This window comes from Salmo trutta, chromosome 23 (genome assembly GCF_901001165.1).
Source record: "Salmo trutta chromosome 23, fSalTru1.1, whole genome shotgun sequence".
NCBI classification, from domain to species: Eukaryota; Metazoa; Chordata; class Actinopteri; order Salmoniformes; family Salmonidae; genus Salmo; species Salmo trutta.
In genome coordinates, this window is record NC_042979.1 from 9617067 (window position 1) to 9632439 (window position 15373).

Sequence of the window (15373 nt, forward strand, 5' to 3'; positions counted from 1 at the left end):
TGAACAGGAGCTACGGTCAGAGCCAGAGCCACCTCCGTGGTGGGAGGATTGGGAAGGGGGGGGGGGGGGTGTAGCACAGGAACCGTCGTTGACGGTGGCCACCCTCCCTTCCCTCCCTTTAGGTTTGGGGTTGTTTTTGTGGGTTTTGTTTTGAGGTGCATTCGGGGTCTGCACCTTGGGGGGGGGGGGGGGGGGGGGGGGGGGGGTACTGTCACATCCTGACCAGTAAAAGGGGTTATTTGTCATTGTAGTTGGTCAGGGCGTGGCAGGGGGTGTTTGTTTTGGGTGTTTTGATGTTTTGGGGGTTTTGTTCTATGTTTTATATTTCTATGTTTATTCTAGTTTTCTAGTTCTATGTTGGTTTGTGGCAATGACCTCCAATTAGAGGCAGCTGGTTGTTGTTGTCTCTAATTGGAGGCCATATTTAGTTGTGTTCGTTTCACTTGTGTTTTGTGGGTGGTTGCTTTCTGTATAGTTGGGTTACCTTACAGAACTGTTGGTTGTCGTTTATTGTTTTCGTTTAAGTGTTCACTTTATTTAGTAATTAATAAAAGAAGATGATCACTATACCCGCTGCGTTTTGGTCTCCTCAATACGACCGCTGTGACAGTTTACAATACCTTTTCCAACCTCTAATAAAACATTATCCTTTAAACTTATATACGGTGAGAGCAAGAGTGCATAAACAGCTGTAAAAAATACAGTGATCTCTCCTCTCCAAATATATGAGGAAAGTAAAACAAGGATGCTGGTCTTTGAAATGTGAAAGTGAAACCACTGTGGCTATTGGCTGTGTCAGGTCAAGGTCAGCTTCTGAAAAAAGTACATAAATAGCTGTGCAGTGTCTCAAAGTTCACTGTGTTAGAGGTGTTTTAGTCCTTCTTATTTTCAACTTCTCAGAGTGCTGACTGAACACAGAGAAGAGGGAAGGCAGAGGAAAAGGTTAGTTAAAATCTTGTTCACTGTGTAGGCTATTCTACATAATACAACTCATTTTTGAGGCATTGATTTATGTTGAAAAACTAATTGGATGAAACGGGCTTGTTTTCAATGGGCTATTTGTGTGTAGGGTGATATATGCATGCGTGGGACACTTTTTGGTAGATGATCATGTACATTATGTATCAAAATCAGTCTACCCCTACTCAAGTGATGTTTATTTCATTAATTAAGGTCTTATCTCAAATCAAATCAAATGTTAATAGCCACATGCGCCAAATACAACAGTGAAATGCTTACTTACGAGACCATAGTTTCAATAAAGGTGCATTTGGGAATTTTTATGATGAAACAAGTTGATCATGTATTATGTACAACCCATAAAACAACATCAGACCCATACTTTTGCTAAAGCGTGGATTTACGTTGTAGTGGGACACTTAAGTAGATGAAGTGGGACACTATTTTCTCATTAGAAATACATCAGTGTCCCACTTCACCTGACACTTGTAACGTTGTAGACGCTTGTAGATGCTTGTAGATAGCACACTCTGTTTTTACTATTTTGTGTCAATGACCTTCTACTAAACCATCTCCATGCTATTGGGAAATGTATTTGGGGACATTCCAAGGTCTGGGTGAAAATCTAACTAAAGGAGTCTGCACAGCTTTTACTTGACCCTGAAACACCTTTATTATTCCTAAATGCCCCTTTCATAAATTCAGCCTCCTTTCTTTCCTCAGTTTCTTACACTGAACAAAAATATGAACACAACATGTAAAGTGTTGGTCCCATGTTTCATGAGCTGAAAATACAATATTCTGGAAATGGTTGCATGTTACGTTTATATTTTTGTTCAGTGTACATGTCAGTGAGTAGGCTACAGTTACATGCACACAATAATGCGCTTATTGTGGATAGTCAGATTAATATAGTAGTTCGGTTAAAACGTTTACATGCATTGCAAGAAGAACGATATACATGGACACATCTGAAATCAGGCAAACTGATGGCGCTCAGATAAATGCAGAAAATCACCAATCAAAATAAACGTTCTACCACAGAAGACATGTTATTTTTGGGAAGCATATTTGACTCTGAGTTTGGACATATAAAGTTTGCATGTGAAAACTACTTCAGTTGGTCCGAACGCTTCACTTGCACTGAAGAGGGAAGCTTGTGCGGCTGGTGCTAGCGCATGCGCAGATTAAACACACCACTGGAACGCCGCATAGGGTGCTTACATTGGTGTGCGCAGGTGAGCAAACTGTACACATCTGCAATTACTAATAACACATCCGCAAATGCCTGACTATATGTGATAAATTGACAATCTGAGGCCCGACCCAAACCCACTTATATAGAAAATGCCTGTAGGCTATACTCAGAGATGGCAGAACGATTTTATGCCTGATTTAGATGTTTCTCTCTACAATTTCCGACATTTTGGTAGACTATTTGTTAGTTAACTTGTCTATAATTCTCTTCTTCTGTCAATATGTGTTGTCCTAGAAGACTAAATAAACCCTTGCTCACCAGAATAATGTCACAAATCGATAGAATTAATGCTTCAATCTATTCTATCGGTAAAGTTCTGTCATTACTGCTACTTTCGCGGATAAAAGACGTTTAGGGACCGGGATAAAAGGCAATACATCTAAAAAAGTTCAGTTGGACCGGTCTTATGGAAATAGAAAAGATCCAACATGGTTCTGATAATATTTCAGTTCGACTTGGAGGCAAATTTTGTGTGGTTGAAATACTATCGGCTTGTATGATGCTGATAAAGATAGCACACCTCTACAGGCAGCCTGGTCTCATAGACTACACTAACATAGTCAATGTAAAATCCGGGACACTGATATTAGTATGATATGTTATGTTTGGTCTGGTTACATAAAACAGATGGTTTAACTTAAGGTAAAAACAAAAGTTGTCGTTCGAATTTCATCCCGGACAACGTTTAGCTAATATGCAACTTTTCAACTAGCCTACTTACTTCTTTTTAGCTACTTTGCAACTACTTAGCATGTTAGCTAACCCTTCCCCTAACCTTAACCCTTTACCTAACCCTAACCCTGATTAAGATAAACAGGGTAAGGTGTTTAGGCCTACAAGACTATTGCATAATCTGCCTACTGCAATAATCAGTTTAGCCTAATATCAAATTATTACGGTGCAAATACATTTCCCAATTGTCCTTCCTTTCTTTCCCTCCCCTTTTTATTTCCCTTTAATTCCTTCCATTGTCATCCTATGCGGTTTATGTGCTAGGCCTATTTAGCATTTAGACTCAATTTTGAGATATGAACAACTACAACAACATATTCCAATGTACTTTAGAATATCTAATGAAGGAAATTACATTTGAAAAGATTAAAGTTTTATTTTGTGCATAGTAAAAAAAAAAAAAGGTACCTGTCCCACTATTCAAAGTCCATTCACGGGAAGTGGGACTGTAACGGCTGTCGTGGTGAATGGATGACCAAAACGCAGACGGGATGTGAATGCTCATCTTTCTATTTAATTAGAATAAAATGAACACAAAAACAAGAAACAATAGACCGACAGGAACAGTTAGCAGGCTAACATAAAGCAGTGCTAAAACAACAACCCACAAACCCCAGGTGAAAAACACATTCCTAATATATGACTCCCAATCAGGAACAACAATATTCAGCTGTTCCTGATCAGGAGTCACAAGACTAACACAGAAACAGACATACTAGAAAACACATACAGACTTCTTCTGCCACGTCCTGACCAAAATACTACACAACTACTCCCTCTGCTGGTCAGGACGTGACAGGGACAGTAATATAAATCTAATTTTCATAAAATATAAAAGCTGTTTACATGAATGGTTATTAGGTTTCAAATCACTATTAATTTGAACACCAAAAGCTAGATTGTTCAATGATAATAATTGACACAATGACAAACTTATCATTCTAGCGCAAGGTATCATAGTATGGCAGGTTTTTTTGTTTTCAATGGATCAAATGATCGAAGAAACCTGACCACACATGCTAAAGTGATGTAACGTTAACAAGTGATGTAACGCTAACACCAATGTTTTATGCCCAGAACACCTGGAGAAACAACCCAATAATATTTGTTGTGATTGATTTACAAAGTTACTATAGTACAGCACCCTCAAACGCAAATGTCTCACTACACCTGATGTCCCACTAATGCTGACTTCACCACAAGTTATCCAGTAGGCCAATACATACACATACTTGTCATGTTTTTTCAAATGTTAACAACTATTAGCAATATTAAATGTAATGTTATTAGATATACTGTATATCATTATTATACATCATAGTTATCTAAAAACAGAATTTTCAAGAAAACATTTATTGCTACTTTATGTTTGACATGTTTATGCCCCAAAAATGATGCTTGCGGAGACTGCGGGGAGCTACACAATTTTAGATTGTTCATGTTTCCTATTAGAGAATTGTTGTACTTTGGAAGTTCAAATTGATCCCGTTGATAACCACTGTAAATTATTAATAAATAAATACAACTTTTATTAATAAGAATGAATAAACAATGAATAAGTAGGAATAGTAATAGGTCTGCATTGTGTATTTTAAAGTGGTACCTCATATTCTCTGCTAGTATGATAACTTGAGAAAAGGTCCAGTAGATAAATTAACACATGACACTTCAAATTATACAGTGTAAGACTGGTGTAAGGCTGTTTTTTCCCAACAGATTCTGAATAATGGGGGCCTCGGTGTCTATAAGGAACCAAACCCCTTACACTTGGCACTACGAACTTGTCGGCGACGTAAGTATCTGAGTCAATGTAAAATCATGATAGTTATAAACGTAGTGTAATGCTGTGACACTACTGTTGCTAACGGGGAAACTTTCTTACAGACAACAAAATCAATAGAATTGAAATATGGCAAGGTAATTGATAACGGCAATAATGTAATTTTGCTGAGTGTAAGGTGCTCTGTGAAATACCTGATCATGATATTTATAAACCTAGATTATTGGCACTTCCCAATGCTGGCATGCCACAAAGGAAGGCAAACATTAGGAAGAGCTGAACTAATAATGGCAGTGTTGATAGAGTTGAATTCTGTTGATGTTGTTAATATGAATAAAGTCGGCCCATTGTGTATGATAATGCCATTTTGCTGAGTATAGCCTACCTTTAAGTATTGTGGACTACCTGAAAGTGGCTGTCGGCAGTAAAAGCCAGAACGCTTATCAATATTGTCCCTGTGTCAAAATGAAAACCAGTGTAATATCAGACCTGGACATTTTATTTTGAGATCAATCTAGAAAATTGTTGAGCATTAAGTTGGATCGCTGAAGATTAATCTTTACACATTTCGAGATTTAAAATGTATATCTGGTAATGATTTTCTGTTTTCCAGGGAGGTGGCAGTGGCACGTTGCATGGTTGGGGTAGTGTAGAAAGAAAACTCAACTCTAGGTGGATCCATTGCTACCTAAATTTAAGATATGACAATCACAGTAGCAACTCCTTCTCATATGAATTCAACAGTAACAAGCAGGACGGGAGTCAAACATTCACTATTATAGAAACCAGTGGCCGTTCACTTATTCAGCTACTGTGCGACACAGAGTCTAATAGTCCAACATGTCCAAACTATGGTAAGTCCCTCAAATTCTTACAAATCTGCTGAGCTACATTATTATGTTCAAAATGTTCCTTTTGGAAATAAACCTTATACTCTCAATACATCGTATATCAGCAACTAGCAACTGAGCCAATTAATGTAAGGACTATTCCTTACAGTATACAAATAATATAGTATTGGTTCATTTGTTCAGCAAATAGCAGTATTGGCTCAGGGCTGCTATTTTTCTTCTTGATGAGCATTTTGTTGGAACAACATTGGCTGTTGGCTACTACGTCTCAAATGCCACCTTATTTGTACACATGGTCTCTGGCCAAACGCTGTGCACACATAGGGAATATGGTGTCATTTGTATTCATCCATCAGGGAAGCAAGAGGAAGACCGTATCCGTCAGCAGCAGGAGGAGATGGAGCGGTGAAGACAGGAGGAGCAACGAAGACGGCAGCAGGAGGAGAGGAGGCGCCAGGAGCAACTGGAGAGGGAGAGGACGATCCAGCAAGAAATCGAAAGGGAGAGCGAACTTTCGGGTAGGAAGGTGTCAAAGGGACGAGAAAAGCTGAGACAGAAGCTGAGTCTAAAAGGACAACAGCGCCATCATCAGCGTACACAAGTAATACACCAGATGATAGAAGATGACGCTGCAGCAATCAAAAGGGATGAGGTATGAGGTATTTCAAAAAGGGTTGTAGAGTGGATTTTATTTCGCATTAATGATTTTGTGTTTCACATAAATGTTGCGTTAACTTAATGATAAACATATTATATATTTCTGAAAATATAGTTTCTTCATATTTACATACAGTTGCCGATTTACACCACTAATAGAAAACGTGTTTATAGTATGACACATACATCTTTTAGTGCATCTGTACTAAAATATTCCTTTTCTTTGCACTTTTTTTGTGTTGGGAACATTTCATTCTAGCACGGGGACTTGAAAAATAAGTTTGATGAACTTCTGAAGAAATACAAGATCACTGAAGACAAAAGCATGCAAGAGGACAAACTTGAAAACCGAATGAAAAATCTTCAGAATGAACTAACCCTTCAATACTTTGGAGAGCCTCAACCGTCCATCTGGTGTCAGTTGACAATAGATCGTGCTATCAGCCAAGGAGAGCAATCACTCACCGAGCGGTTTAGCATCTTCACGGCTGTGACAGAGCTAACGTTGACCAACGACTCGGACACAGACAGTAAAGAGGACCAACTACCTGACTGGGACCAGAAGTATGACTTTCTCATCAGTCTTCTTGAACAGCTGTACAGCACAAATCCCACAGTGGCTCAAAAACTTGTTCTGAGCATTCTTGATGTGTTCACAGAGGTGTCAGAGAAAAACAAGGGGTTCCTTAGTCAAATTCTCTTCAACATGATCTGGACACCTTCAGAAATTCTGCTCTTTTTGCGAGGTGTTTCAGGCATAAACCAAGAGTTAGCAACCTCGATCCTTCATACTGTGCGGACAAACAAGCTGGATCTTCTCTCTACTCTCTCTGCTCTGAAAGATAAAGACCCTGTCAACTCTCTACAATGGTATGCTGAGGCAGAAGGGGACAAGGATGCCGACACCATTGTGAATGAAATGCAAAATGAAAAGTACCCAGAGAAAATATTGTCCATAATGAAGGAAATTCTAGGATACATGACAGAGGAACTTCCAAAACATGCAAAGGAGGACTTGGATCAGGTGAAGATAGAGGAAGCAAAGCAGATGATCAAGTCACTGGATTTTATTAACCCTGACCTTGCTGTTCTCAAGGAGGTCCTAATAAGGATGTCTATTGCTGTGCAAGACTGCTCAACCATTTACACTCAAAATGGTAAGAAAATAGAAGGCTACTTTCCCCGACTCACTCAGTTGGCATCACTGCTCATGCTCCTTCTACCAAAGTTAACAGGGAAAAAAGGTATCCTTCTGGAAATCGGCACAGGTGAAGGAAAATCTTGCATCTTGGCTATGTTTGCCACCATCCAGGCTATCCGTGGCACTAAGGTTGACGTTGTGACCAGTTCTCCAGTCCTTGCTCGCCGAGACCAAGAGGAGTGGAAGAAACTGTATGACATGTTTGGTGTCACGTCCTCTGTTGTGCCACCACCACAGATACAGGGAAGCTCCCCTGAAAGCAGGGATAGTAGGCTACAGGAAGCTTACAGGAAACAATTAGTTTACGGAACCGTTGGCAGCTTTGCAGCAGACGCATTGAGGCAGGAATTCGAGAAGGACACCACACGTGGGGAGAGGAGGTTCGACATGGTGATTGTGGATGAAGTGGACTACATGACTTTGGACAATGGAGTTCAGGTGACGTTTCTATCCCACGAGGCAAGTGGCCTGAGGCACCTTGGACAAGTCCTTGCTAGCATATGGGCCATGGTATCTACGTGTCAGCCAATTGAGATGGAAGATACTGGAGAGATTGAGTGGGCAACTGGAATCCAGCATTTTCACAAGGCTGCAAAGTTAGCAGTTATCGGTCCAGCGACATCTAAAGAATTCTCTGAATTTCACATTTTGGAAGCCGGAGTGGAGTTGGGTATCTATTCAGATGAAGATTTTGACATGTTCATGCAAGCTCTAGAGAACACAGAGAAAGATGATGCAACGGAGAACAGGATAACTGTTGATACATTCATGGCCAAAGTTGGAATTACTCAGCAGTGTGATCTGCTCACCATCATGGAGAAAGCACTGGAGAATGATGTGGCCATTGACTGTTACTCTGTGACAAACAATAAAGCCGTGCTGGTTGAGGAGAAAAAGTTGCACAACAACCCTGATATCCTGGAAATCAAAATGCTTCTCTTCGAGAATGGACGAGCCAGCGAGATCATACCTGAAGACAAACTCATTAAGGCAACTGTCTCTGAGCTGAAGTCTAAAATCAAATTTTCTGGCAACTCTCAGTCAAACTCAGAGTTTCTTGTGATCCCCTCTTTCCTTGAGAAATACCTTGAGAATCGGTTACCAGTCTTTGTGGAAAACGCCCTGAAAGCCATCATGATGATACAAGGCAGGGAGTACATGATTGATCAGACGTTGGAAGCTGTCGGAGACAAGCATCTCTACCATGCTATCATCCCAGTGGACTTCCAGGCCAGTGGAGTGTTGGAGAAGAACAAACGCTGGGGGGACGGCCTGCAGCAGTTTCTGGAGATGAAACACCAGCTGGCAACCACTTCATTGTCCAATGTGACAAATTACCTATCAAACTTCCATTACTTTCAAAAGTACCTAACAGGGAATGGGATATTTGGTGTGTCTGGGACATTAGGGGGTGATGCCGACAAAGATTTCCTTGCAAGGCATTACGAAACAGACAGCTACACAATTCCAGCTCACCGCCATAAGAAGGTTGTTGAGCTTCCAGCAATTCAGGTCAGTGGGCAAGCCCAGTGGATGGAAATCCTCTGTAAGACAGCAATGAGAGTGGCAGACAGTGGTCAGGTTGTCTTGGTCATATGTGAGGATGTCAAGACCGCAAACGAGCTTCTGAAGAAAATAGAGAGCGAGAATCCACATCCCCGCATCACATTATACACAATCAGTGAGAAACACAACATTGAGAGTATCGAATTCAGAGGGGGACATATAATCATATCCACAAATCTAGGAGGTCGTGGAACAGATATCAAGGTTGATCAGGATGTCAACCTATGTGGTGGCCTCTTCGTCCTCCTGACACATTACCCTGGCAGTCGCAGAGTGGAGAAACAGGTGTTCGGAAGAACTGGTCGGAAGGGAAACCCGGGCATGGTCCAGATGATCCTCTGTGGGGATAACCTTGCCCCAGCATACCAGGGCCAGCCTGTGGAAATCATGAGACAATTGAGAGAGGAGTACGAAGTCCAACGCATCAAAGATATGGAGACAGATGAGCTTCTCAAAATAAAAATTAAAGAGGACCTGTTTGGCACGTTTTGCGAATTTCTTGACAAGTTTGACGGCAACTTCACAAAACAGGAGAGACTTGACCTGTCGGGAATGGGGCCGAATGATGTCCCTGAGTGTTTTAAAAATAATGGCCCTAAGTTTGATTACCAGCCTGCACTCAATGCTTTGAAAGAAACATGGGCATTGTGGCTTACCCTTCACGAGGAGCACATCCGTCAGCATGAAGATATCAGTGTTCTTAAAGCAGACCTTCTTGAGCATCTCACAAATAGGGGCAACATGCTGCTGAATGGAAAAAGTCAAAACTTCTATGACCACATTAAGCAGGCTACCGGCAGAACTGACTTGCACCTCCGCAACAAAACTAAGTGTGACTATGAAGCAAAGTCCTACTGGAAAGATGTTGAAGAATGTGACCCTTTTTACAGTGCCGTGGCAATGTACAACCAAGCCTTCATCACCATCAACATAGGCAAAGATGGCTACAAAACAGAGGCACGGAAATTACTGGAAAGGGCAAAGACATCTGTGAATGTTTACTTGTCAGAAACCACAAATACCATGGTTTCTTTTCAGATTGCCACAAGAGGCAACTTTGAACCACATCATGAAGGAGAATGCAACTTTCTAAAGCAAATAGATTCCAGGATGAGCATTCACAAAGCTTGGATACTTAACATTGACCTTGCAGTAAATAAACTTAAAGAGCTTGAGGGTGAAGGCACAGCCATAACAGAGGTATCCTCAGTGTACAGCCTCTCAGAAAATCAAGACTACATCACAGGAAATGAGCTCACGGCCTTGAATGACAATGGCCTGAGCATTGTGTTTGAGGTGAAAAAGAAGCCAGAGTTCAGCTTTGACGCTTTGATCTGTTTCTTCATCGGTATGTGTCAGGTCATCCTTGGAGTTCTGGTTTGTGCCCTGTCGTTTGGCACTGCAACCCAGTTTGGCTTAGGTTTCATCTCTGAAGGAGTCTCTGACATGATTGAAGGGATATCTGGCATGATATCGGGCACATTCGATTGGGCGCAATGGGCCATCTCCAAAAGCATCAGCATTGGGATGTCTCTGCTCTCCGCAGGGTTCAGCGCCATTAAAAAAGTTGCCATCACAGCATATAAAGTCCTCAATGGTACTAAAAAACTCTCATCTGTTGCAAAGGAAATCATTGGAGCAGGAAAATATGTTTTCAAGTCCGCACAGGGCGCAGCAAAATCTTTCTCCAAAGAAACAATTAAGACTGCAACAAAGAAACTGGCATCCCCTACAAACATGAAGATGGCTCTAAAACACGCAACCAAGTACGCAGTTCAGGAGGTAGCGAAGCAGGGTGTAATCACAGGAATTAACTACGCCATTGATGCTGGAATTAGGGCCATCTTTAAAACAATTTTAGAAAAAGCTTTCAAACACATGGTCAGTTCAACAGTCAAAAAGAATGCCGAACTAGGTCTTAGTCTCACAGAGTACATTAGCTATAAGATAGCAACTATAAGATTGACTCAAAGCTTGAACAACAAACAAAAGATTTAGTTCAAGTTATGACAAAAGAACTTATTCCTGGCCTCATGACTGATGCCACCACATCCCAAGTCAGTGATGTTATCAGCAGACTCTCTGAGGTGTGCAATAATGCTACTGACCTTGTGGAAAAAAGTGGAACACATTTTATTGCAAAAGGAGTCAAAATAAGTGTAGAAATAGCTAAACACACCACAACCTTGGTCCAAATGATTCGGTCTATTCCTACAGAACATGTTATCAATGACATATTTGTCCTCTAATTAAAAAAAGAAATTGAAGAGCAGCAAAGAAATCTGAAGCAGTATGACCAAGATGGCAGACATGATTTACCAGATGTGATTCGCCTGAAGGATGAGTTCCTGAGCTCCATTTCGGATAGTGTCTCCGAAGCGTTCATAGATGCTTGTGCTGGTCATATGTCCTCTTTTGTGACGGGAATATTCAAGAAGAAGGTCAATGGAGTCACTGGAAAAGTTGTTGACAATGTACTTGGCAGACACAAAACTGAGGGCTTTTTCCAGGACCGGCAGCATAAACATGATATGAAGTCAGTCAGTCAGAAGACTGGGAAAGCTCTGTCAGAGACTGAAACAAAAGAACTTCTGGACTATGCAGAGAAGATTGGTGATGTTAATCGACCAGCCTCGGCCCTGGACATTTATGTCCTCACAAACAGTGACTTGCTCCATGGTAAAGGCATCCAGTTCAAAGTGGTGGATCAACATGGGAAAACACTCTCAGAGGAGTCCTACCCGGGATCGAACAGCTCAGCTGGTCAAATCACTCTACAGCTGACCAAAGAGCCTGAGAAAACACACAGGTATTTGTCCTAAACTGTTTGGTAGACCTTCATCAACAATACTGCAAATCTCCCAAAATTAGGATCTCTCCATTAGAACTACATTAATGACAACCAATGGTGCTCTTTATTTCTGCTCTTTCAGTGAGAAAGGAATCCTCTCTAAAGCAAAAGACAGAATCCAAGGAGTGGAAAGTCCATACAGTGGTCACTTTGACATCATCCAAGATGGCAAAGTAATCCCTGTGCGCTCAGAGAACAAGAACTGCCTGTACCATGCCCTAGTACAGGCAACATCTAACAGGTCAGAGGATGAGATCAAGAGTCAAGCTGTGAATCTACGAAACAATGTTAAAGACCAGGTACTGTACGCCTACTCATGTCTACGTATAGTTTAAATAATTCTTAAACTAAGTAACTTTATGAAATATGTAATTTTCATCAAATCCGACGAAGGAACACTAGGAAATTAAGATGATTGGTAGATAAACTGTCCCTAAATCAAATAAATGAATATATAAGATTGCACCTTTAACCTTGGTTGTGGAGTAATTGGAGTTATTGATACCTGTTATGTCTTCCCATAGATTAAAGGGAACCTTCAGGCTTATAGTGAAATGGTTCAAACCCAGAAGGCCTATGATGCACTTGAGAAAAATCATGGAAAATATGCTATAGTTGGAGGGGTCGGGAAGAGAACACAGAGGAGTGATGATGGGGAATATGAACATGATATCAGTCCCATGAAGAAATGTCCTTATAGTTCCTCAGGGATAAATGAGTATGACATAGCCTTTACGTACCACCTTGGATTAGTTGGTCCTTACAAAAGGTAATTTAGCATAATATTTGTTTCATTTTTATATGGGCATTGTTCAAATCTACCAATGTTATTATAATGACCCTGCATTGGTTTTACACTTGAATACATTATTAAGACCAGAAATGTATATAATAATTCATAAAGCATTGACATACAAATTGTATAAATAGATGTGTTTACTTGAATTTTACTTCCATAGTACAACCCTTTCTCTTCTATTCCCTCATCAGCGTCAAAAACACCAAACTTTTCTCTGATAACATGGGGGAAAGAGGCATTGTGGAGGCAGACCATATCCCACCAAAGAATTCCCTGAAGCTGGCCAGAGACCAAAAATCTCAAATGAAAAATCTTCAGCAGAAGAATCCAAAGCTTTATGATATGATAAACAGCATTGAGTCAGATCAAAATGGAGGGAACCTGCTCACAATGCGGGTTCTCAAACAGCATCACAGGATTGCTCTAACCACTGGAGCCAGTAAGACATCTGTCATCTGCAGGTGAATTATCTATTAATATAGGTGCAATCCATCCCTTCCCTTCCGCCTGTGATACACAACCGAGGCTGAAATAAAAACACAGAAACAAACTTAATTTGATATAATTGAAGCAACGTTTCTGCCTGGTCTTCTTCTTAGACCTTTCAGCCCTTTAATTTAGCTACAAATTGAAACGTTCCATTCTTGTTGTGTTTTAGGAATTGAATACTTACTATCTATGCTGCTTCCCTATTCGTAATGTTCTCAATCTCCTAACAACACTGTACATGGCCTTCCAACTCATAGGAAGCTGCTGGCGGATACACTTGCAAGCGGAGATGTGGAGAAATCACTGAAGTTCTCTTTCATCATGGCTCATCCTATTGCTTCCAACCAGCTCAGAGACAAAGCAGGTGATTATTGTCCTTTATACAACGGGTGGGTCTAATCCTGAATGCTAATTAGTTAAAACCACATTCCAGCCGGTGTCTATTCCACAAGTTATCACCGGCTAAAGCTATGACGTTAAAATGCCTATTTACTCTGTTCCATCTGTCTGTGCAATCCACTGTCTCATCAACCCAGCCAGGCAATTTATAAACTTAATCTCCACTATAAAAAGCATCTAGACGTTATCTCTAATTTCTTTTAGACTAACATTTAGATTTCAACAGCGGAAATTTGTATACACCTTGCTGTCTGTCTCTCCGACATTTGCAACATTGTTTCAATATTCTAATTCGATTTCCAGCTGTCCCATGGTAATGAACGTGTCGGGAGTTGGGACGAGACAGACAGGCAGGCAGTGTTTCTCAACCAGTGAAAATCATGAATCAGCATCTTTATTTATGGGTGTATACAAAGAAATGTCAATTGACAAAAGGTCAAATGAAATGAAGTGCAGCTAGTTTGCACTCTTTCCAGTTTCAGTTTGAAGTGATTGTGTTAGCTGTGTTGTTGGCTAGCTCCTCTGAACCACAGTGTCCTGACGAGTGAGCACATTTTCTATGCCAGGCGAAATCGTGCCTCATTAGCTCATTGTTATGGATGTGCCCAAATAAATGTCACTAGAAAACAGCTTAAACAAATGCAAATGCGGCTACTTTGCTGTTATTCTGGCTGCACTTCTTTGACGTGACTGTAACTTAGCATTAGTTGGTTAGCTAGCAAGCAAGGGATAAGAATGTTGCCAGCCAGTATTGCAATGGAACATTTAGAACGGCTTCCCGGCTTCCCGGGCATTATCCCTTAAGTCTGTCCTTATATAGGAAATTCTTCACTAGATTTTTCAAATTTCACTGAAAGTTTTAATATTAATTTGTTTATGTTTTTATTCTAGGAAAGCCCAATACACTTACCCTGGGATCCATTGATATGTCTCCTGAAGGAACGGTGTTCTACTATAAAGCTGGCTTCAATCAGATGCTGAATCACCATATTAAAGAGGGGATCATCGACCAGAATCAGCAGGCGAGGCTGAAGTCCTGGGTGTCCGATAAGAAGTACCTGGACCAGAAAACCCCAGAGTACAACGACATCCTTGCAGCCATCCAGTAACAAAACCTCCACTGGGGAAATGTTAGTAAAGGGATAAAATCATACTTTTATATTCAGCATATGAATATCATGGATTCAGTATAATCATAAGGTGAATCATTTTATGTTGAACCTTAAGGTGAATGACAGTTCGACATTTCTACTGCTGCATAATTATTCTACTTTTTTGTTTTTGCTATTACAAGGTAGCCTATGGCTTTTCAAAACAGATACAGTAACTTATGTGCAAGTTGCATGAGATATAAGCTTGCTAAAAGAACAGTAGGTTCTTTACAGTAAACTGTAAATGGACTTTTCATTTTGTTTCATTCAGTACTGTATACTATACTGGGTGCCAAAGTTCATTTCTCAATGTCATAATATTTACTGATGTCATAATATTTCACGTTTTTAGTTTCTTAGTATTGAATTATATAGCCTACTTTCCATTTTAGTGTAATGATCATGGTAACCTTTTAAAATCAAATCAAATCAGATTGTATTTGTCACATGCGCAGAATACAACAGGTGTAGACCTTACAGTGAAATGCTTACTCACAAGCCCTTAACCAACAATGCAGTTTTAACAAAAATAAATAAAGAAATAAATATAACAAATAATTAAGGAGCAACAATAAAATAACAGTAGCGAGGCTATGCTCATCGTCAGTGGTTTCACAATCAAATCATGGTCTCATTGGCAGTGTTAATCATGTTCTTGATTTATTTACTATTGGATTAT

At 40.3% G+C, this 15373-nt stretch overlaps 2 protein-coding genes across 3 annotated transcripts; both read left to right on the forward strand.

The window, feature by feature from the left end:
• The first annotated feature begins 861 nt into the window (after window positions 1-861).
• LOC115159259 (uncharacterized) lies at window positions 862-11251 on the forward strand. The gene is made up of 5 exons (XM_029708810.1): window positions 862-942; window positions 4667-4742; window positions 5344-5584; window positions 5938-6233; window positions 6498-11251. Exons 4-5 carry the CDS (start codon window positions 6195-6197, stop codon window positions 11001-11003), a joined length of 4545 nt encoding a protein of 1514 aa, XP_029564670.1. The 5' UTR covers window positions 862-942; window positions 4667-4742; window positions 5344-5584; window positions 5938-6194; the 3' UTR covers window positions 11004-11251.
• On the forward strand, window positions 11005-15166 carry LOC115159260 (uncharacterized). Of its 2 annotated transcripts, XM_029708812.1 has the most exons (7): window positions 11385-11496; window positions 11557-11814; window positions 11939-12155; window positions 12381-12625; window positions 12847-13116; window positions 13402-13508; window positions 14435-15166. In XM_029708812.1, the coding sequence occupies exons 1-7, from the start codon at window positions 11411-11413 to the stop codon at window positions 14650-14652; spliced, it is 1401 nt and encodes a 466-aa protein (XP_029564672.1). In that variant the 5' UTR covers window positions 11385-11410; the 3' UTR covers window positions 14653-15166. The 2 variants fall into 2 exon arrangements, with proteins under 2 accessions (XP_029564671.1, XP_029564672.1); XM_029708811.1 differs by having other exon boundaries at window positions 11005-11814.
• Window positions 15167-15373: the final 207 nt, after the last annotated feature.

Excerpts from the sequence above, each read along its gene's own strand:
- LOC115159260 (XM_029708811.1), top strand. The coding sequence starts at position 11,411 with ATGTCCTCTTTTGTGACGGGAATATTCAAGAAGAAGGTCAATGGAGTC. Across the intron at positions 12,626-12,846 it reads TTAGTTGGTCCTTACAAAAG|CGTCAAAAACACCAAACTTT; the intron begins GTAATTTAGCAT and ends TTCCCTCATCAG. Across the intron at positions 13,509-14,434 it reads CCAGCTCAGAGACAAAGCAG|GAAAGCCCAATACACTTACC; the intron begins GTGATTATTGTC and ends TTTTTATTCTAG.
- LOC115159259 (XM_029708810.1), top strand. The coding sequence starts at position 6,195 with ATGATAGAAGATGACGCTGCAGCAATCAAAAGGGATGAG. Across the intron at positions 6,234-6,497 it reads CAGCAATCAAAAGGGATGAG|CACGGGGACTTGAAAAATAA; the intron begins GTATGAGGTATT and ends ATTTCATTCTAG.